At 34.2% G+C, this 24728-nt stretch overlaps 2 protein-coding genes across 9 annotated transcripts in view; one reads left to right on the top strand and one right to left on the bottom strand.

The window, feature by feature from the left end:
• tkv (serine/threonine receptor kinase thickveins) overlaps positions 1-6923 on the top strand; it is a 504368-nt gene extending 497445 nt beyond the window's left edge. For all 8 annotated transcript variants that reach the window (XM_074171376.1, XM_074171379.1, XM_074171377.1 and 5 more), the window contains exons 3-4: positions 2955-3537; positions 5123-6923. In XM_074171376.1, coding sequence (XP_074027477.1) covers positions 2955-3537; positions 5123-5841 — 1302 coding nt within the window. In that variant the 3' untranslated portion in view covers positions 5842-6923. The remainder of the gene's footprint in view (positions 1-2954; positions 3538-5122) is intronic.
• A 3125-nt stretch (positions 6924-10048) lies between these two features.
• On the bottom strand, positions 10049-24024 carry LOC111509160 (transmembrane protein 39A). The gene is made up of 6 exons (XM_023164848.2): positions 23566-24024; positions 22961-23100; positions 20718-20816; positions 14167-14395; positions 12907-13215; positions 10049-10437 (listed from the first exon to the last, which is right to left on the bottom strand). Exons 1-6 carry the CDS (start codon positions 23875-23877, stop codon positions 10201-10203), a joined length of 1326 nt encoding a protein of 441 aa, XP_023020616.1. The 5' UTR covers positions 23878-24024; the 3' UTR covers positions 10049-10200.
• Between the last annotated feature and the right edge of the window lie 704 nt (positions 24025-24728).

Here is a 24728-nt window from a genome sequence, read left to right as displayed (position 1 = left end):
AAATATATATAGTGGAAAGCAGACAATTGAACTTACCCATAGTACCAATTGGGAAAATTGGAGTTGAAAGAAGAAACATCCAGATCAATTCACCGCACCAAAAAGGAAAAGTTCAAGGAATTTAGAAATCATTTATAAAACTCAAACCGCCATCACTGAACCTGTTTGCTGATAGAAGGAATCCAGGAGAGACATTTCAATTTCTCAGTGTTTGAAAACTCACTGAACATTCATTCACCATTTTAAAACACATTGAGAAAAATAACCATTTGTAAAATTGATATTAATGACTAATTAATACACATTCACTGAGCAGCCATTTTAGTAATCTGTCATAAGGCAGAGAACGTTGTAGCATTTTAATTTCAACAAGGTTATACCACGGAACAGCAATTATTATAGAGTGGTACTTTGTGGTGTAATTCTGTTCATGATTTAAATTTTAAGGTAGGTTAAGGTTAATTGTATTAGTGCCATAATTTTTGAATTCAATATTATATTTATTATCCTTTTTGAAAATGTACAATCGAGTCCAACAATGTATTATGGTTCAGCCAGTAACACTGATGAGACCTATCGCGGGTCGAAACAGTACTAGTGTTTGATCACGAATGCTTTGTTTTTGTGGACTCTGGTTGCAACTTGTTAGTTGCCTTGCAGTTAATGCTGCGGTGAAAGGAAGACGAATTTCGTTTGGCGCTCGATATCGAAGCTTGGTTCGCAACGTCGCCTTAAGAAACTTCGTTCCTCGTGATATTCGTGGATTGAGTCTTCTGTCGATCCCATAGAAGGCTTTTCATATACATTCAGGAAATATTTAGTTTTTTCAAACTCTTCAACTCTCAAAAGTCGAAACTCTAACTTGTGATTCCTAACACTGGTTAGACGATAGGAAGTGAAAATCGATCGTCCGACCTTGCGGTTTGAACCACCGGTTCACACAGCGGTCGATTGAGTGAGTGGAACAAACCACCCACGTCAACCCTCCAGGCTACCGTATATAGCTACGAAAACATATGACAATCAAACAGACAAAACGTCTGAAACAAACTAATACCTCCCTTTTTTTTGGTGTCAGCGGCATCGACTACATTGGTCATCAGCCTCGTGGTCTGGGTAGGCAATATTGATAACTCTCTGAGCCACCTAGGGGGCATCATGGCTATTCGCAGTCCGTCACTTTGCAGACACAACTTCAACTATATGAATTCTCTCTAGAAAAATATCTAGTCGAGGTTGGGATCGAACTCACGATCTTCCGGAAATTTTTTATTATTGGTTTTTCAACTAAATAAGTAAAATATCGACAGTAGGAATTTTGGGGACTTATAATTTTTAATTTACATTATTATTATCATTCCTTTAATGATGTGTTCCATAAGAAACGTTGTAAACAATACACCAATATCTTTTAATCAAAATTACCCAGCTCGATAATCATTGGGTCGTAATATTCGTCGAATGATTATCCCAAATTTTGGAAGATCCGATTTTTTATTAGACAATAAACGACAGTTTAGATAGTGTAAGCACCTGTCTCTGCTCGATAGGAAAAAGTACTGATTATACCTTGGCCTGTTTTTATTAAAGTCGATTATAACATGGGTCCAAGCCATACTGCATATATGGTATTATCTTAAGAGGTATTTTAATAATCTTTACTACGAGTATTCAAAACCATTATTATAAAACCGATTTTGATCTAGCCTGTCGGCATGTTGTTCGCGTTGCTGTTTTCCGTTTTCAGAACAAACAAGCCGGAACAATTATACCGACCACCATTTATCGTCTGTTTTCCACTTTTGGGCAGCTCGTGAAGAATATCAATTTGAATATTCATTAGCCTCGGTGCATGTGCATTCGAGACAGTAATGATATTTGTTATGCAGAAGACATTGACCGTATTACAAATTACAAGTTTGCATTTATGCCTCTTCAGTTTATTTACACTGGCGCCTGCTTCCAAATTTGGATAGGAAATTTACTGCGATTTAGTCGCAAGCACGTGTTCGAATAATAAATAGTAGATATGATTCAGTTGTAATAATGGTAGTTGTTTTCGACCTTACCGTTATTTTCCATTTTACAGTTCAAAATTCAACGTTTTTATCTTCTTTAGATCCATTTTATGTCTCCGAAATTAATTTTTGGAAATTGGTACAAAAATACAAGACCTTGTTTAGAAGATAGGTTCACTTAAATCAAGTACTTGTACAAGTACACTTGTACTTACTTATACGCTTATACGGATCAAGAATAAATCAAACTGTACAATATCATGTGCATACCTTGAGAGTTATAACTTTTTTTGAAGCTTGAAATAGTTAGGGTATTTCGATCAGGGTTAATTTTTTTAATTTGCATTCAATAATGAAGATATCGTCAAGCTAAAATACCCTGTATGTTTCGTCACTTGTAACACGTAAAACCTTTTTTGGCACTAAAGTCGCTAAGGCGAAGATACCGCTTAGCGAGTGCCCTTTTGATATGTCACCATCTTTGATTTTTCTTTGTTGATAAATTCTGAATTCCTTCTCCTTTCCTTTGATGTGCTAAACGTGAAGATCCGATTATTATTAACGAAGATACCACATTATTGTTGTTTTTCTTTTCTTTGTCGATTAATTCGGCATTCTTTTCCCTTTCATTTAATGTGCTACACGTCGAGATCCAACCATTATTAACTAAGATACGACTTAGTGCCTTTTTGATATGTCACCATTTTTTATTTTCCTCTACTCCACACTAACGTCATCACCTTCTCTCTCTCATATACGCATACATATTGCATCGTATACATCTTACACATGTCACACCTACCTCGCGTTGGGTGTTCCACAAGGTTCCGCTCGAAGATCCGAAAATGACAAAAATGAAGCGCCATGGGATTTTGAGCTAAAAACAACATAACTCATATACTGATTTAGTAACATTGTTTTTTGTTTTCTTTACAGTGCAAAGGCCATCTCGTCCCTCACGAACAAAGTAAATCCATCCAGTGCTGCAACGACAAAGACATGTGCAACATGGGCCTCAAACCCACTTACCCGGAACGACCGACGCCTCAAGCCCCCAGTTTCGGCTCTCCTGACAGCCTGCCCTTCATCATCCTTCTCACGACAATAACGTTCAGCCTCACCCTGGTACTTCTTATTGTAGCCATAGTATTCATAAAGAATCGCAAAAAAGAAGTACAGCGTAAGTTCGGTTTGTACACGAAAAACTATCCAGTGGAAAAGTATCCAAATATGGAAATACATGGACCTTTGGCGAATTTAATAGAACAGTCCAGCGGCTCGGGATCAGGTTTGCCCATTTTAGTACAAAGGACTATTTCGAAACAGATACAGATGATTCACTCAGTGGGGAAGGGGAGGTATGGCGAAGTTTGGTTGGCCAAGTGGAGAGGTACGAGGGTTGCCGTCAAGGTATTTTTCACAACGGAGGAACAGAGCTGGTTCAGGGAGACAGAGATATACCAGACCGTGCTGATGCGCCATGACAATTTACTGGGGTTCATTGCTGCTGACATCAAAGGTGAGTTCAGTTTGAATGTATTTCATTTCAAGTTACCATTTTGTCAAGTTGACATTGGATGATGAAGTTGAAATTGGATGAACATAACCAAAAAAAGTGTACATTGATCATGATCGTTAGTTGCTAGTTTGAGAGGATGTGTGCCAGGCGATTCGACGTGGGTGCTTTGTTCACTCACTCGAATTGACTGTCGCGTTGGTCGGTGGTTCAAGGCCCTAGTCTGAACGATCGATTTTCATTTGCTATCGTCCAACCCGTGTTAGAAATCACACGTTAAAAGGTAAGACCTAGTTACTCCTTAGCTCGCACAAGTTTTGACTTCTGAGAGTTGTCGTTCATAGGGATGCGACAGCTGGTTAACAGATTTTTTTTTAAACAGTCAGATGTTAGAATCTGATTATTCTGTTAACCAACTGTCGCCCCCCTTAACAACCGGCAACCCTCAAAAGTCTAAATTTGTGCGAGCTGAGAGTTAACGAGGTCCAACCTTTTAACGTGCGTTTCCTAGCACGGGTTGGACGATAGGCCTTGAAAATCAATTGCCGAGCATCTGGGCTCGAACCATCGTTTCATCTAACTGTCGATTGAATGAGTGAAACAAACCACGCATGCCAACCCAACCACCAAAAATATAATGTTTGATCAAACAAGTTACGAGTACAATTTTATTTGTTCAACTAATATTTAAATGGTCTGTTGGCACATTATTAAGAAATGGGTATATCTCTCTTAGGCTCAGGAAGCTCTTTTTTGTATTTCAGGCTCATTTGTTCTCATTCATTTCTCTTTTTAATGGCCCTTATCATTTTCTGTTTTTTTTTTTTGTTGTAACATCCATGTTTTCTTAATATTGCTTCACATTCTATTTTATTTTTGATGTTTTTTTTTATTCTTTTCTGTATCTGTTCCTTGAAATGGCACAGGATGAGGGATCTGAGAGTAAATAATAACCATATACAACAGGGTTCCAAATTGTTCCTACATTTGTGAAACGTACATTGAGAAGTATGCATGTATTTGAGAAGTGAAAAGACGTTATTTCCTTATGTTTTCACGTTATTTCTTTTTATTAATAATAGTTCTCTCCATTCCAACTTAATTTAAGAAATTGTCAGTTGGTTCTTGTAGCTTATAAACTTGATTATTCTCATTGACCTTGTGAAATTACACTCTGTATTATTTTTATTGGCTAGAAATTCACATCCTCTATTCACTGTCTCATCTTTGTCTAACCTTCTTTCCATCATTTTGCTCTTTCTCTGTTTAACGTTTTTATTCCCCAATATGCCTTTTTTTCATTCTTTTTTGACATGATTCTAAAATCTCAACTCAATTTTTTCTCTTCTTCACCGTCCAACCCCTTATTCTTTATCAGCATCCCTTTTTCTCTTTCAACCACTCTTTTTTACCCAATCTGCTTTATAATCGTTTTCTCTGGTCATTTTATCCACATTTTTCTCTTTTCTGTACTTTCTCTAGACACTTCAACTCATCTGCTTTTTTTTAATACCTGATTCGGCTTTCGATTAGCAGTCAATTCTAGTATATATGTTATTGCATAGTCTTATATATTTTTATCTTTCAGGTACTGGCAGCTGGACTCAGATGTTGTTAATCACAGACTATCATGAGAATGGTTCCCTCTACGACTATCTCCAAGACCACAGCCTGGACCCCAACAGCCTCTACTTGATGTCCTACAGCATAGCATCTGGCCTTTCGCATCTCCATACCGAAATATTCGGGACCAAAGGAAAACCCGCCATCGCACATCGAGATATTAAAAGTAAAAATATTTTAGTGAAACGTAATGGAGAGTGTTGCATTGCAGACTTTGGCTTGGCTGTTAAATTTTTGTCGGATACCAAGGAGATAGATGTACCTCCTAATGTGCGTTCTGGAACAAGGCGTTATATGGCTCCGGAATTACTTGACAGGACAATAGATATGAACAACTTTGGGGCCCACAAGATGGCAGACATGTATGCTTTCGCTCTTGTTCTGTGGGAGATGTCGAGGAGATGTGTTACTGGTGACAAGTTCAAAGACGCCGATGATTATCAAGTGCCATATTACGATTGCGTTCCTTCAGATCCTTCTTTCGAGGATATGCAGCAAGTGGTTTGTGTGAAAAAAATCAGGCCGCAAATTCCATTGAGGTGGGAAAGTGAGGACGTTTTACAAACTTTGTCGAAAGTTATGTATGAGTGCTGGCACCCGAATCCTGCAGTTAGACTGACAGCTTTGAGAGTGAAGAAAACGTTATCGAAGTTAGAAACGGACACGAGTATAAAAATTGTATAGTGGTTATACATTGTTTTGTTTTGAGTAGATTAGATATCTATAATCTCCAGTGTGGGGTTATATATCTGGTTTGACAAGGAGAGTTGTACATAGTGGGTTTCATAGTCACTTATTTGATATATGTATGTTTCAACCAAAAATCGAGTAGGTTAAACTTATATCTCTAACAATGTAAATCTTTTTGATAATTTGATGACTTTGTAATCAAATAGTTTTACGTATTTTGTACAAACCAATAGCTTTAATTTGATCTTTGAACTGGATATGTAACTTCATTTGTAGTATAGTTCAAAATTGTACATATGACAAATAAGTTGTACATATTATTGTTTATTAGTTAAAATTTAACTATCAAAGTCCAAGTACCTATACATTCATATAAAAAGTCCAGTTGACCATACTAAAACATAAAGACAGTAGCTCAAAAATTGATTAGTTTGCTATACCCCTCAAAAATTATAGTTTAGCATAAGAATACTTTCGATTCAATAAGCCATTCAAAACCAAGCAGAGACCCTTTGTTTGTCGAGTACCTTGTATGAGACAATATTCATTTAATTCGAATACAAATGTTCAGGGAAATATTCTCAGATGCCATACACAAATAAGTAGCCTATTCCTAATGATGTGCCATTAAAACTTTCAATTTTTGAGTTGCTGCTGCCTCAAACATTGATAAGCATAAAAGAACACTAAAATTCTCTGGTGCTCTGTGACAATCTCATAATTTCTTTCCTAATTTTGTACAAACATTTTTATCCACTCGTTAATAAAGCACCATGATTATATTTGATTTTCAAAGAGGAAATTTTCGTCAAAAAACTGCTCAATTAACAAAAATCGTGCAATTTCAGTTTTTGTGTTTTCAATTGACTTAGTTATTTCTTGGTAGGCCGTGTGACTATTAGAATGTGCATTTATTATAAAATCTTGTAAATATGATGTAACTTGTTTTAATGATTTGTGAAATATACAAAATTTGTTTGAATGTGCGATATATATCTATATATAATGCAAGACTGATATTTTGGAAGTTGTATGTTTTTGTGCATCAAATGATGTAATAAATAGTTTATAGATAATTCTAGAGTCTTATTTCTTCTAAAATCTCTTGTTGATGGAATACTAATACAATAAGAAAATGAAAATTTCAAAATAAAATTCGAAAAATTCATTTCTCCCAACAATATACACTGTAGGTGCTGGTAAATGGCTGCCAGAAAACTATTTCCCCGGTTAATACCACACTGGATATTGAATTATATCTGACAAACATGCAAGATACCTCTTAGACCCAACCCAAACAGCAAAGTGCGTGGGACTCTATTAATTCCAGAACGGCTCTACTGCATGTATGAAACCTGCCTCTAAGAGAAAGATTGTTAACTAGTAACCGCTACATCTCGTGAACAAAGCCTCAAGCGGGAAAGAAACATCACACGTAGCAATACTCTGAGATCAAACTGTGTCTGAAGTCTGTTTAGAGGAGAAACAAAAAATATGTATAAGAAAATGAATATTTTAAAATGAAATCTCGAAACAATCATCTCTCCCAACTACCTACACCGTGGTTTCAGGTAACTGCCAGCCAGAAAACAACTACTTAGCTGGATATTGAAAGTATAATATAATATTCAGTACAATACAATATTATATAAAAAATAATATTCAGCGTGGTATTAGCCAGGGAAGTAGTTGTTTTCGAAATATTTATTTTCTAGTACGTATGTATCTCTCCTCGATACAGTATTCAGACACGGTTTGATCTCTGTTGGAATAAATTCTCGGTAATAACCTGCTACTTCTAGGAATTGTTTAATTTCTCTTACGTTTATGGGTTCTGGAAAATAAATATGCAATCAACTTTCTCGGGATTGGGTTTTTACTACACCTTTTGTAGTATTAGGTGTCCTAGGTATGAAATTACTGTTTTCAAATTTCACATTTATCAGTTTGTATAATTCATTTCAAATTTTGCAGATTAACAGTTTGTGAATAAATTATCATGCCATCCATGTATACTAAACATCTTTCATTTCTCAGTTTAGTAATTATGCAATCTAAAATTTTTTGAAGGGTAGCAGGAGAGTTCTTCGTACCAAATGGCGTCCTACAGAATTTGTACATTCATCAAGAAAATGTTTTTTTCTATCTTAAGGATCTTATCGCTAAATCAACGGTTGTATATTATTGCCAGTTTCATAGTTCATTGAGTTATTCTGTGATATTTGGTAAAGGCTACTTGTCAACTGTAAGTTTGTTTAATTTTCAGGTTGTGAAAGCTTTTTCAGTACAATCCATACTGGGGCTGATCAAAGTAAAACTGACTGTCTTATTATGTTGTTCTATTAATTTTTGAAATTTGGGATATTACCCAATTTTTATGAATAAGGGAATATTTATAAGATTTTGTTGAGACTGTTGTCAATTCAAAAACACAAATACCCAGAAACACAATTTGAGCAAAACTAAGTTCACATATCTAAGAGATAAAATATAAAATTAGAAATTAAAATTCAACAAAGTTTGTATAGTCCCTTTCAAAAAATGTAAATAACAAATATACACAATTTGAATACAAGTTCACATGTTATGGCAATAAAATGAGATATATCCCAGTATAAATTATAATTTAAAGTATAGGTGTCAATATAAATAACAAAAAAAATCACCTATATTAAATCACAGCAAAGTTCCATTGTAATATTTATCAAGATTGTAGTACGCTTTAGTTGCAAGGGCATCTTTAATAAGATTTCTGAACTTTTTATAGCTTTTTTCCTTCCTAATTTCATAAGGTATGTAATCATACAGCTTTTTTCTTTCATAAATTAAAGAATACTTTGTCTCGTTTTTGGAACAGGAAGATGTATTTTATTTTCAGTTAATTGCCGGGTTATGTAATTTGTATGTTCCGGAGTTCCAACCATATTATGTTTTTTGTAAATCAGGCAAACAGTTTCAAGTATGAAAATACAAGTAACTGAAAATGTTCTCTCAAAAATAATGGTCTGCATGACTCACGCACTACCACCTTGCATAAGTATCTAACCGCTTGCTTTTGCAAAACAAACACTGAATGAAAAAGTTGTTGACTGCAAAATCCCCAGAAGGCAAAACCATATCTCAGGTCGGACTCAATCAGGAAATGATATTCCATTTCTGTTGTGGATGAACTCAGTTCATTTGAAACTATTCGAAGTGCATAACATCCTGATGCCAATTTTTTATTCAAAGCTGAAATATGTTGATTAAATTTTAATTTGTCACCTATGAAGATTCCCAGTATTTGGGATTGGCTTTTATTCTCAAGAATTTGTCCATTCAAGTGTGAATTGTTAATATTACAGCTGAAGGTGAGTAGATTTGTTTTTTTTTAATATTAGAGCACAAGTAGTTTGCATCACACCATTTTTTCACAACTTCTAAATCACTAGAGATAGTTTCATATTAGAAGTAGTTTTTCCATGCCAAAGGAGCGTGGTGTCATCCGCAAAGATCGTAAAAATTCCTTGAATTGAGAGAGTAACAAAGTCATTTACATAAATAAGGAAAAGAATCTGACCCAGTACTGATCCTTGTGAAACACCCCATAAGATATCCTTAGTGTATGATAGTTTTTCGTTCGATCTTACTGTTTTCTATCACTTTAATAAGACCTGAACCAGTCATTACACACTCCTCTAAAAATTTGTTTTGAATATATGCCCTTTTATTAAAACTCGAATCTGAGACGGCAATATATTTTTCGATAGCGTTTCTTCTCACAACTGATACTCAAAATTCTATTTTTAAAAGGGCATTTGGCAGTCAGAATGTTTCCTTTTAGCGGCAAACGGTATAGCGTACGTATTCTCGAATGTGATTTTTATCCCCCTGCATACAATTTGTCTCGTACTATATCACATCACCTCTTCCGTTTCTTCTGCTTCAACGGATTTTTAAAAACATCGAATTTGAAAATGCGTTATATCTTATATATGGTTCTCTTGTTGGTTTAAAGCTTGCAGATAATTTTGATCCAATTTCAATAAAGTATTTATTGAATGTTTCAAAATTTTGTATTGGTGAAATAGTTGGTTGAGAGAAAACCTATTAAGGAATTTCTGATGTAAGTTTTTACTTTATTGCATTGTCCTGAAAAAAGTGATCCTTATTGAATTGTGGTTACTCTTTTTTTTTTGTCACGAAAACCAAACGATGTAGGTAGTCATAAATACGTTTATTCGCACAATATAAATTTACATAATGATGAATTATAACAATTTTTGTTCAGTCAAAATCAAATAATAATATTCTGAGACTCTAAAACAATCTTTGGCTTACTTTAATTCAAAGTGTTAGAAACTAAACCATCGTCTAGCGCATGTTGATTTTTTTATGCATGTCGATTTCTTCCTTGTAAATTTTATGACACACCAGATAATCTCTCAATAACTGATACAATATATTGTAGTTGAAAAATAGAATAAATGTCAAAGAAACAATTTTGTACCAGTATGTGCAACTGGCCAATACAATTAATTGGTCTAGAACCATGAAGGACAAAACAAGGAGATTGATTCCCATAGTGTTGGTAGGATTCTTGAATATGTACTGAAAAAAATTCATCACTTGCAATGCTAAGCATAAATAGTACCAAGATCTCAGAGCCACAGGACTTATATCATTTCCGCAAAGAAAATATTTCGATTTAGAGTTATATGTAGGTAGGTTGATAAGAAGGTACAAAGTGTGGATCATGGCACATAGATATTGTACCATTGACCATGAGTCCAGATCACTTCTAAAACTATGAAGCACGAGTGCTTCAAACCGAGTACAGCACACCTCGCTGTCAAAGTGTCGAGAGCAGCACTGCAATACATTCTTGCACCACTGAATCCCCGTTCTGACTGAACGAAACACGGTAACACGGACTGAACGCTTTGATGGACTGAAACATTAGCACCAAATCCGACTCCATGTCGAGGGTAAATTCCAATCTCAAGGTCAAACTTCATGTTCAAGGTCATAGCTCACTATGACTCACAGCCCAAGGTCGTTTAGTATATTGAAGGTCATATGACGTGCGCATAGCTCAAGGTCGGGTGACATCGAGTGGTGGAGGGAGAGTTGTTAGGATCGGTATAAATCAACTACACATGAATATCGTGGCCAATCAAACTCCTCCAAAAACCTGATCCGTTTCATGGAGGAGCTGACACAGAATTGGTGCTCTGCTACCAGGGCCTGAATTATCTTGTGAAGAATAATCTACTTCAAGATTGACAGACCATGGTATAGTTTCCTCAATTAAGTCAGGACCTGATCAGCTGTTAGTCTTCAAGTACCATTGTCAGGTACACATTTCAGGAAGACGCCTTTTCATGGCTGTAGGGCACTAACTGAACCCTCTAGCTAGGAGAAGCTCTCGTGATCCTCTCGGCTATCCGGTAGCCATGCAGACTGGAATGTGCCCAGCTCTGAAATTGTACCTCCATTCACTCATGACGAGATTCCAGTGGATTCGTTGATATTGAAGTTGTTGAGTGTTCAAGGTACAAGTTTCCTACCTTAATGACCACAGCGACCTTCCCACATGCTAGTCAACTATACCTGATGATTCAGTTATGCAGGGATTTTTGCCTCTAGTTTGGGTGAATGATCGTTTGAGTATAAGCATTTGTTGATCTGCACAGAGAAAGCCTATTTCCTCTCCTGATGCAGATTCTACATCTGCTGCTCAAGAATTTGGTGACAAGCAGATTCGTCAGGCATCCTGCTCTTAAGGCCATAAGTCACTGCCCTTGATCCCATGTAACAGAAAGGACAGTTGGGGTCGTTTAGAGTTCATCTCTTCTCCAGACTCGACGTTGGTTTCTAATGATATATCATAGTCTATAAAGGATCCCTTGAGTAGCTAGGGAGTAGGGGTCAATCACAGCACTATCTTACATTACCGGTACTTATTTGACTTTATTTGACGAGAAAGCGCCCGGTATCCTGAAGGTAGTAACATTAAGTGGGTTCACATACACACCCCTTAGGATGAGACATAATTTACAGGGGAACCACAGGTGAAGGTAAGAGCGGTAGAGTAATATCTGGTTGAGAATGTAGGTATAGTTGTTAGCATGTACGTGCAACAGATTTGAATTTTTTTCCTGTATCCTAACGTCAGATCACTGGTGTTGATAATTATTAATTAACAGGCATCATGCTAAGAAAGTGATACTAGTGGTGGACAATATTAGTAATTGATATCACCTGGTATCTGTGAAAAAGTCCCACTTTCAAGCAAGTATACATTCATTCTTGAGCAGATATTACACTATTCATTGTCAACATATGAGTGATGCTGAAATGATATAAGTTTGGCGGCTTTAGAGTCTTAAGTTAAAAGTACTTATAATTACAAAAAACTTGATGATTAAAATAATAAAATATACAATAAGTTTTCTTATTAGTCAATGGGCTATGCTTGAAGACTGGCAGTAAACAAATCTAAAGCAAATGGAACTTCAAACGTTCAAGCCAGTCTCTAAATACCTACACAGTAGGTTTAATGGACTGACGCCTATCAGAAAACAAATACTCCCCGGGCTAATACCACAAAGGGCGTTGGATTATATCAGACAGGCGTCAGTGCAAGAATCTTCACAGATAATGTCCTGCATATGCAATTGGCAATACAACTGAAAGAGTCGACCTTCAATTATGGAACGGGCACACTTGCAGACCGGTTTCGGGCTTATTAGCCACTCATCAGTGCAAGATAGTGACCATCATCGGCCTAAAGTCAATGATATTCCACAATTGAAAATCGGAATTCTTTCAGAGTATTTCATTCCTCTTCTGAAGTTGGAGCGAACATCAAAAATGTCACTCCATCTAGTGGACGAGGTACTATTAGCCAGGGGAGTAGTTGTTTTCTGATAGGCGTCAGTCCATTAAACCTACTGTGTAGGTATATAGAGACTGGCTTGAACGTTTGAAGTTCCATTTGCTTTAGATACAATAAGTTTTCAATAGTGTGTAATAAAAATTCTACTTTCAAAAACAAAACTTTGAGTATATACTCACATAGAATCTTTTCAAACCTACGTTTCCAGGTTCACTACTATTACAGTCCCCTTGAGCTCTCCAAATGTCTTTACCATACCTAACGAGGGCACCGTAAGGCCATAATATGTCCTCTTTCCATGTGTTATTAACTAAAAGCATGGTCCTTCCAGTTTCTAGCTTCTCCCAAGCTCCCAAATGCAGAGCGGATCGATGTAAAATATCGCAATATCGCAGCGATAGGATATGCATAGACAAAGCTATAAAGCTACTTATGAAGATAAATATTATATGTTGGGCAGACCATAATATGTCATAATGAAGGGTGGGCTGCAACAGAAGATTTTAAGTTTTAAAAAGTTCTTGAGAACAGGTGCTACAAGGTTCAGTCAGACTTTTAAGATTTATAGGACTACAAGTTCTAAGAATTTATACACACTGATTTTAGAAGGTCAGTTAGAATTCAGCAAAACTGCTCCACATAGTGAACAACTGATATCAGTTTAAAATTTAATAACCGTGTTTAATAAAATGTGAAAACTTTGTTAAAATTCATATATTTTTTTCACAAAAACTATCTGAAAAATATGAAATTTACAGCTTGTCAAATGTAGGAAGAGTTCTAAATTTTATTATGGTCTCGCCCACTAGACGTGCGTTAATTAGAAGAGGGCGAATACGACAGGGAGAAAGAGAGAGAGAGAGAGAGAATTCTCAAGTCTCTTCCTACATTTGACAAGCTGTAGATATAGTTGAATTAATGTGGTTTTCTAATCTAAAAATACAAGCATTTTAAAAACAATGTTTCACTTAGTAACCTCTGCTAAATTAGATGATGACAATAATAAACATCATCATACTTTTTTGATATTTGGATAAAATAACAATTTATTTGGATCTTTAGCAAAGATCATATTTTTATTCACTGAATAGTTAGCAAATAATTTGTGGATATTATGTTTACGGATTTTATTGATGAGTGAGCAGTGATTTAACGTTACAGGGTTAAAAATCGATCTCCTGATTTCTATAAATGACCCTGTTTCATACTAGCAAATAACCATATATTCTTGACTTAACATTACTTTTTTATTGACTTTGCTACAGTGATATCAGTCTGGTAGTTCTAGTATTGTGGACGATTAAAAACGGCATAATAAATGAAGAACTAATCAGGAAACATATCACGTATTGAATCCAAATCTACTGCATTCGATTTTACTTCCAACAAATATAAACTATTACCAGACTCAACCTGAAATAGTTAAAATACATCATCACCTGGGCAAAGCAGCATGGAATAAATCCTGCATAGTAAGCGTTCAATATGGCACAGAAAAGTATTTCCTTCAGTCTACAATTGAAATTTGTTATGAGACTCGTCACTTCTTTTCGAATCTCTGAAGGTTCTGAGCTGCATGCATGAAGCGGAGGGGTTGCAGAACTCCAGTTAATCAGTTCGAAAAATGGATGAATGTTGAACCCAAAAGGTATGAAATACATGAAAAACCTATAAAAACACAATATTCATAAAGGGAATCAAATATATGAGAGTTGAATTTTCATTTGTTCAATATTGAATCTTTTGAAATGTTTCGATTGAAGCTAAATAGATTAGTTTTGAAATGGCAATTATATACCAGTCGTATTGGAAAAATAATATGGACAGTTCGGGAAATTGTTATGTTTCATGCTCCTGTTAATCATATGTCGGGCCATATAACAACCCTCACCGTTCAAAAATTGTCAAAGCTATGGATTAACGACGTCATACCTTTTAATGTGCGATTTGTAGCACAGTTCAGACGATATGCAGTGAACACCAATCATCTTAGAGTGATAATTTCAAAACAAGCACTTTTCTCAAACACCAGAACTGCAATATTCTTCTCAACGCATATTTCACCAACCAAGTTGGCGTCTTCAGGAGATGAAGAAAACTAATTCCCGAGTCTAAAAATCTCTACTTATATCTAATAATGTTCCGCTAATTTTAACAGAGTGAATTATAAAAAGTTAAACTATGGGGGACTTAACAAGCAATATCTTTCAAGATACAATATGGATCTGAAGATTTTGTCATAATTATGTTCAACACTAACAATGTTAGTAATAATAGAAATTTGACTCTAGCACTGAAGCAAATATTGCCTATTGGTAAATTCACAAATCAAATAATAATGTCTGAAAAAAATAAATATATAAACCAGATTATCATTAACAAAGTTAAGAGAGAAATCAATAAATTCAATAATATTTGAATGTTCTGTATGTTACTTCAAGAAACTAAACATTTATGTAATTTGTCTATATTGGTCTCCTTCCTCTGATGTGAATTTATTTGTATAAAATTTAGAAGTAATACTGAATGACCTTCTAACGAAATCAAATGTTTTCTTAGGTGGAGATTTAAATATAAATTATGTGAATGATAAATGTGCAGGTACACAAGCTCTTATGATGTTAAATCATTTTGGTCAGAATATGTCTCTTCCCTGTACTAGGGTAGAAAATGTCACCATCAATTATCCATACCCATCTTACCCTATCACAGAATATGAAGTAGTTGATTGTCTTAATAGAATGAAAAATAAGACATCTTCAGGATATGATGAATTATCGATTATAGTTATAAAAAATATTATTGACTTAATACTAAAACCATTTATATACCTAATGAATCAATCACTTATACAAGGGTTCTTTCCAGATGAATTTAAAAAAGCATTGGTAATTCCTCTGCACAAAAAAGGTGACCTAAAAGTAGTTGACAACTACAGGCAAATTTCTCTTCTCAGTTCTTTATCGAAATTGTTTGAAAAAATAGTGTCTACAAGAGTGATTTATCACTTAGAAAAGAATAAATTAGTAAGTACTTCTCAGCATGGTTTCAGGCAAAACAGGTCGATTGAAACAGCCTCGTGTCACTTGCTTAATTATATATATAAAGAGATTGACAACAACAAATATGTCCTATCATTATTTTTCGACTTGTCAAAAGCCTTTGATACAGTGTGTATTGAAACTTTAATAGATAGGACTTCCAGCCAGTATACTAAAGTGGATACAATCATATATGACAGATAGAACCATGATAGTGAGATGCAATAATTCAATTTCACACAGTCAGGCTGTGAAACTTGGGGTACCACAGGGTTCAGTTCTTGGGCCACTGCTGTTTCTTCTTTATGTAAATGATCTTCCACAATATTTAGAAAACGTTCGTGTTACCATGTTTGCCGACGACACAACGATAACAATATCCGATCAGGATGCAGAACAGCTTGCAGTTAAACTGGAAATGGTTGTAAATCAATTTTCATCCTGCTGTCAGAGAAATAAGTTAATTCTAAACACGTCCAAATCGGTAATAGTCAAATTTTTTCACCGAAAATTGTTACCCAACGAACTTTTTGTAATTGACGACATCCAACCCTCTATGGAAACTAAATTTTTAGGCACTCATTTAGATGAGAGTATAAATTGGGGTAGACACATTGAAAGTGTATGTTCAAAACTAAATAAAGCCTATTTCGCTATTAAACAAATGAAATCAACCTTGAATATAGCAGGCTTGCTAAGCATTTACTATGCTATGGCTTATGCACATATTAATCTGAATATATTGGCATGGGGTCGAGCAAGAGAATTCTTGAGAGTGTTTGTTTCCCAAAAGCGTTTAGTAAGACTGATTTTTAACTTGAATTATCAAGACAGTTGTCGATCTATCTTTAAAGAAAATAAAATTCTTACGGTGCCTGCTGTGTACATTTTTCGATGTATTATCTTTGCCAAACAGAATATAGATAATTATCCGTGTAATTCTGAGAAACATGAATATAACACCAGACACGGCAACTTATTGAAAATTCCTAAACATAGAACGACATTCTATGAGAGGGCTCCGGATTACAATGCAATCATATATTACAATAAACTACCAGAATCACTCAAACGGACTGGAAGTAACATCATATTTCAAAAGAAAGTTAAAGACTTGCTATTAGAGAAATGCTACTATAGTTTCCAAGAATTTTTAGACGATAATTTCTGAAAAATAAAATATGAACTAGATCTGTATACGTTTTTATATATTTCAGTTGTGTATGTGTTTATATGTATGTATAAATTTATTTCTTTTTTTTTTTTTCTTTTTAGTGACGTCTTGTATAAATATTAACATTTTTAAATTTATACCTAGTATTAATTCTGATTATTGATTGACTTACCATATATACACTATGTATCGTGAATGGTGAATAAAATATTATTATTATTATTATTATTACAATCATTCAACCTAAACATGCACGTCAGATCGGTAGCCGGTCGGTTCAACGTGGGTGCTTTGTTCACTCACTCAAATAGATATGTGTTCAAGCCCCAGGCTGAACGATCGATTTTCACTTGCTATCGTCCAACCCGTGTTAGGAATCACACGTTAAAAGGTAAGACCTCGTTAGTCCTTAGCTCGCACAAGTTTCGACTTCTGAGGGTTGTCGTTCGTAGGGGTGCGACAGCTGTTTAACGAAAATAACAGATTTTAAACAGATCAAACACTCGAGTTTGTAATTATTCCTCCAACTGTATTGACTATGTAAGCACTAATTATGACCTATAAAAAGTTTCATGTACAATTATTTCCTCTGGACTATCTGTCCCTTACGACCCTCTTATCAATGTCCATAATTGTCATACAAGAGATACTTTTATATTATACGATACTAGTATTGATGAAATCGTTGAAATGTTTAGAGATATTAAGAATAAAGAATCATCTGGATACGATGTCATCTCCGTGAACATATTTCAGAATCTTCCAAGAGAAGCACTTGAAACTCTTGTCCCGGTAATTAATCTTTCCTTTCGCAACAGTAAATTTCCTTCATTCTTGAAAAAGTCTGTGATAACTCCCTTGCACAAAGGCGTCCAATTTCCCTTATCCCGACTCTAGCAAAAATAATTGAAAAGCTAAAGCGATACTGTTTCAAAATATATTAATTTCGACTATGGAGTGCCTCAAGGATCGGTTTTAGGACCCACTGTTTTTCTTGTATACATAAATAATTTACTGAGTGTACACACTCCTGGAAAAATTACTTTATTTGCAGACGACACCACCATTTTATGGCATGGTAAAACTGTTGATTTGAATAATAAGATATTCAGAGGCATAAATGTAATATATAAGTTGAAAAATTGACAAAATGGTCTAAGAACATTTTTTTATCGATATCTGATTCATTTTTTTTACATTTATTTAAAATTTTATTTGTGATTCATGTATGTGTATATAAAGAAAATGTTCAAATGACAATTTCTATAGGTGCAAATTTATTTTAGGTACATTTTATATTCTTGTGTGTACTTCTGCCTATACTTCATTTCTGTACTGTGTATCTTTTACTTTGTCAACAAAACTAGACTTTTTCGACAATAAAGTATAATTTGATTTGATTTGGGCTGTTTGTAATGGGACCTTTGTCAGTGTTGATAGTTCTCATGAGACACTTTGCTATTTCCAGTCTTTCAAAAGCATCGAAAAATCTATTGTCACGTACCAATTTAGAGAATTTTAGGCAGTTTTAACTCACTTTATGGTCATTCTCCAAGGCGAGTTGAGCGACAATTAGATTCTTCTGGTCTTATAAACTGGATATGTGCTGCGTGTTCTTTAAAACGGGTTTTAATGAATCGCTTAATCTGACCGATATATTTTTGACACAGTCCTCGACTTGTCATTTCTCAATATCTTGTCCGTGAGGTTATGTAATATTTGTTTTGAAGTGGGCAAGAAGTTTTGAAGACTATTTTCGCGCTAAATTTTAAAAAATACGATCTTATCTGTTGGTGTATCTTGGTTCATATGGAAGAACAATACACTTTTGAATCTACCTTTACCAGATTTACCAAGATTCTCCCACAAATGTACGTTTCCTAATCAACTCAATACTATAGCTTTCCTTACTCAAGGGGAACATTACGAGTCTATGGAAAAGAAAGTTTTGAGCTAGAATATTTTGTGGTAAATTACTCATAACCAAATACAAAAACTAAAAATAATAATAACAACAGCGAATAAACAAGACGGAATATCAATTTCCGACCGTTTATTATAACTAATCCAATGCCCGTGGTACCGTCGAATCATTCGATACTACAGCACTGAACGCGTTGGATGAGAATCTCATCCTAAAAGCGGTTGAAGGTCCCCGGCAACTCGTGCGGATCACGTGGTAAGAGAGCCTACTGATTGTATTATTCTACTGTGGTATGAGCTTTAAGGAATGTACTTGAAAGTACAGTCAAACTTAGCGAGACATTGAAACTTGTTTCAAAAAACACACATCACACTTCAAATTTTGGAGAGCAGAAAAATCTGGTATCGCTCAACAAGCCTTGAAGAACGGCCACAGAATGAATAAAAAATGTCTTGTTGATATCGGTACATGACAGCTGTTTTTTGGATGCTTTCAAAATTTTGGAAATAGCAAAGTCTAGCATGAGAAGTATGATGATAAATTGAAGTTCAAACACCGTACAATAAACTTAAGCAGACTGCTTCGAGCTGAGAGTCACCTCTACAGAACTAGGCTATGCCCATGCAAGAACAGCCTATTTTGCTCTTATAGATTCTCATTTTAGATACGGAATTGCCTTCTGGGGAGTCTGCTACAGAGACTTATTTCAAATGACTTTTGTTCTTTAAAGAAGGGCTGTCTGATACGTGTGCAAAGCTGCTTCCCGATTATAACGTAAACGTCTTTTCAAATCTCCTAGTACTTCAACAGTATCCTCCTGATACATTTTGGAAACTATTTTTTTAATAAAGAAACACCATTTGTCTTGTGTGAGCCACACTTCTTCTCATAATACCCGCAGTCACAATAACAATATAGAACTGCCTATTTCCACGAGCCCCTTAGTTAGGGACTCGATTATTTTCATTGGCATCAAACTTATAAATCACCTGCAGGTTAAAATTAAAGAAACCAATGTGTACATTGAGTTCAGAAAAGAGGTCAAAATGCTTCTGATTGATGGGGTCTAATACTCAGTTCAGGAGTATTTTGATGATACTTTCGACTATTGGTAACCATACGAACTAATATTTATTTGCCTAGTATATGTATATTTTAATGTTTTCTATTATTCTATCATATTTCTTCATTTTCATTTATACTTGTTTGTATTAAGAGACTTTGTCTCCAGATGTATTTTTGTACTGACAATAAAGTATATTTGATTTGATATGAACAGCTATGGAGGTTCCGTTACAAACTGCCCATTATTTGTGAATCACTCTATGAGAATTAATGGGTTTCATGAGAAAATTTAGATATGAATAGATACCATTTTTAAGGTTAGAAATTAGTTTTCTTAATCTCCTGATTGAATCCATGTCAGAGGGTCCAATTTCATCTTTCATTAATGGTAATTTCATGAGTTGAAAGAAATAACATAAAAATCATATAATCAGAACAAAAAACGAAAAAAGTTCTGAAAAAGTGTGAAATGAAACTGTAGCTAAGATCAATTTCAAAAATGAAATTTTATTCATTGCTTTGGGACTTGTATGAAAATTATTCTTTTAATAAACTCTAATAAATGGTTTCCCTTGATTGCATGCTCCACTGGAAGATTTTCGGAAGTGAAATTACTATTCGACTGGTTTCACTGCCTATAATAAATTGATATTATAATTATACATCTGTGTACTGTAACAATTTTGCAAATATATATTTAGCATATAAAACAGCATTTTTTATATTTAGTTTTTAAAGAGAGAATGCCATGAAGATCACAAATGAACAGCAAAGTATTTTACTTACGGGTACCAGAGATATAACATTTTTTCCAACTGGTGATTCTGCATCACAAAATATGTACTGAAGGACAAACTGAATAACAACAGACAAAATAGGAAGATCCTGAAAAATGAAAGAGGAAAAAAATTAATATATTTCTCTAAAGAAGCTGTAAAGTACAAAAATTATATATTTTTTTGGTAACTTTTCAATTCTTCAACGGGTTTTATAATATGAATTAAGGTTAGCTTTTGAATGGATCTTCTGCTTTCATAACTGATTTCGGTTTCTGGGTCTTCTATACCTTTCATATTGTTGTAAAATACAATTTCAAAAGCTTTCATTGAAAAAATATTTGGTTTTTTCAGAAATTTTGCAAAAGAATGTCATCAAGAATATAATGATTTAGATTTTCATAATATAAACAGAAGCGATGTTCGGTGAATGGTACCACTTATGATAAATCATTGAAATATGTTCCGCATGTGTTAAAATCACGAGACGGTGCTCTTTACTACATAAATGATATTTCAATTATGAAATCATAGTGACTGAACCGGCTGAAACTTGATAGCCGATACAAAGACGTGTCTATAGACACGTATAGACACACCTGAAGTAGCACCTATATAGCAAAAATCTCACAATAAAGTGTTTCTTGAATATATAAACGCATTTTGAATTTCAGAAGTACTGTAGGAAAGGCCATTATTTTGCGATAGTTCAGTTCCGCATCAACACCAAGGAGGATACCTATCTCTCGAAATTTTGCACATAGAAAATAAAGGTTTGAAACTGAATCATTTGCAAGCAATGGAAATTAATAATCTTTAAAATTCAAACATTCTAATGAATGACCAACTGGATTTGAATAGATCACCATTATTGAACTTGTTTTCTTAAAAGCCGAGAAAGAATTATTATTGATGTAGATGTGAGGTAATATGTGAGGTTCAGAGGTAGTCTCAATTATGGTTACCTGTAGTATATAAATATTAATGTAAGAATAATTTGAAGTATTCACACACTTGAAAAAGCTACTGTGCTAGCGAAACATGTTGTGATTATATTTTTTCAAATAAAGTTTGTGGGGATCAAATTGGGAGGTGTAGTTTTTGAAAGAAAAAAAAAGGATACCTATCTGTCATCTTAGTTCATTTTTGAACTGAATGGAGTAGCAGCAGCAGCAGTATAATCAGTCTAAACTGATGAACGTATTTTTTCCTAACGTGATTAGTTATGTCTACTAGTTCAAATTACAAGGGCGTATGTTTTAGGAGCGATTAGTTTTTGAAAAGAAAGGTTTTTGGTTTTCTACTTTTCCTTTATCCAAGAAATTCTACAAGGGACTACGGGAATATAACAATTTCCAAATACCATTAAAGAGGCAAATACTGTAAGAGGGTATCAAAGTAAATTATTGGAATATCTAGAGCGTTAGTTGGTACGAAAATATGTATATATGTATGTGTGTGTTACTATATCAATATTTGGTTTCAACATTTGTTCTTATAAATTGTGTATAGTTTTTATTACTATCTTTTTATCTATTTTATTGTTATAATCTATATACAGATTTCAATGTTATTAATGCTTCTGGCACTGTGTGGAAATTTAAATTGTTATTAGTTATTATATCTTGTAAGATTAAGATATATCCTACAATAAAGGTTACTACTATAGAAATGTATGAACTTTCGAAGGAAAAAATCAATGAAGTTCAAAGTAAACTCATTACAAACATGTGTAGATCATACATAGAGGTTTACTTTCGGATTCAACTTGGAAAAAAGCTCTCCTGAAACAACTACTTTCACATGAACATTGAATTATAAGAAAGAAACGGTACTTTTAAAACAACTACTACTTTAAAAAAATTTTTTATTCAATTTGTACTCTAAACATTCGTTATGGGATTGAATCATATATCATTTAAAGGAACGCTAAACAATATAATATATGAAAGAGTAAAATTTCACTTATATGGCAAACTGAATAGAAAAAAGTGATTTTCCATGTTCATATAAAAGCAGTTGTTTTCAAAAGTTCTTTTTCTTCCATGTAATTCAATGTTCATATGAAAGTAGTTGTTTTGGGAGAGCTTTTTCTTTCCGTTTGTAAAGTGTTCAGTTTGAACTCAATTGCTTTGTTTCTTCTTTCGGAAATTTCCCACATTTTTTGTATAAAGATGGAGAAGTAGAAATCCAAAAACCTTCCTTTCCTGTGAATAATAGGCATTCACAAAAATATATTGAGACAATTCTCACCTCAAATAATAGTGGGCCAACTTTTGAATCTTTAATGGAAGAATCTTGTTCAGGATTATACACCCAATCATATAAACCAGTCTTCGGGATAATATCACAGTTATGAACAAAACCGGGTATGGGTCAATTAAATAAAAATTCTAAAAACAATTACACTTCAGTATAAATAAAAAATATAGAGTCATCTTAAATATTTCAAATATCTTGAAATATTACTTAATATGAAAACAGTAATATAGCAAGAATTTAATATACTTGAAATTCTGGAACGGGGCCAAGTTCATTCAGAATCTCTTGAGGTAGATTCATGCACCAGTCGCAAGTCATAAGTTGTGATTATTAATCTGTAATCAGATGAATCATTGATTTTCCATGGCATCATTCATCCTCAAGTATAGATATTATATTTACTTCAGTACACAAATGGAGATCATGGAATTCTTACGATTAAAAATTTACAACTAAGAGCTGCTGCTTGTATCCACCTTTCCTTTCCTTAACAATATATTAATGGCATTTCATAGTTGAACACACATTTTCGAAAAAAAAGATCAAAATGTACTGTATAAACCTTTCAAAAGTGTATTATTTTTTGAAAAGCGTACCAATGCCTGTCTAGTATACGAGTGGGGTAGCCACCAGACAGTCCTATATAAGTGTAAATATTGTAATCCAGCTGTCACTAGTGCAAAAAACCACAAGAGACATTCGAAAAAAAAATCGTTATCAACAGGTGTAGATGGAAATGGAAAGTGCTTTGGAGCAGCTGGTTGTTCTAAGGCTGGGAGTGTTGGAACTCCAGCACCAAGAGGAGCGTATCTCTGACCACAGGGCTCATTAGCAAAGCTGGATATAACAGGTGGAACCATAGGAGCTGGGCGCACTGTTCGCGATATTCTTCTGGGACCTGGCGGCATTGTAACGTTCAATAGACTGTGATATACTTTGGATGTGTCGGGAAACCGAATAATAAAATTAACATATTTGTTTTAAAAATACTCATTAGCCAAATCATAACGTCACAACACCAAATATATAACCATAACCTCAAATGTCAACATATAAAACATAAAACCACAGAAAACAGAATTCAGAGGTAGTTGCGGCGCATTTGATCTGTAAAACATAAATCTAGGAAGTAATTTGCTCTTTATAATTATCAAAGAGTAGATTACAAATGACTTTGTTCTGGATGATGTAACGTGTAACTGAATTATATTTCCTCCACATCTAACTCGCCATTTCATATTACAGAGACACAGACTAATCTTTTCCAGGATATGTTGGAAATAACAATTAACATATTGAAGTCACAAAATTGATGCAATATCGCAGAGACATCTACAGCTTTGCTCAGGACAATGTCTGTGATGAATATCGTGTTAACGTACATATGACAATGTGATATCGCTTGAAGAAGTCTTGTTAGCTAGGATTATACAATAGTTTTATCAATAGAAAATTTTATTCAAAGTGAAAATTCTTTTCTCAAATAATAAAACAGAGATGAAGTATTGTGAAACTAAGTGGTAGCGTATTCTGTAATCAAAAATACTGAAAATGAATTTCCAGGAAATTTAATTTCTTTCTCTTCTCCGTCCTTGAATGAATTCAGAGATGTCTGTTATTCATTTTTCTAGTCAACTGATAGTAACAAAATAAGAGAATAAGAAATGTATTTATGGATGGGTGGATCCTGAGATCAATATATATTTCCTAGCAGTTTCTTATTGCACTAGCTACGTTTTTTTTGTTATAATTTTTGATT

This window comes from Leptinotarsa decemlineata, unplaced genomic scaffold, assembly GCF_025532065.1.
Source record: "Leptinotarsa decemlineata unplaced genomic scaffold, Ldec_3_MD MMD2_tig00000010_RagTag_RagTag, whole genome shotgun sequence".
Taxonomy (NCBI): Eukaryota; Metazoa; Arthropoda; class Insecta; order Coleoptera; family Chrysomelidae; genus Leptinotarsa; species Leptinotarsa decemlineata.
This window is presented reverse-complemented; position numbering and strand designations above follow the sequence as displayed.

Coding starts and splice junctions, on each gene's coding strand:
- LOC111509160 (XM_023164848.2), bottom strand. CDS start 23,877: ATGCCGCCAGGTCCCAGAAGAATATCGCGAACAGTGCGCCCAGCTCCT. Junction 20,817..22,960: donor TTGGCCCACTATTATTTGAG/GTGAGAATTGTC, acceptor TTCATTTTTCAG/GATCTTCCTATTTTGTCTGT. Junction 10,438..12,906: donor TAGGTTTGAAAAGATTCTAT/GTGAGTATATAC, acceptor AATTTTTTTCAG/TACATATTCAAGAATCCTAC.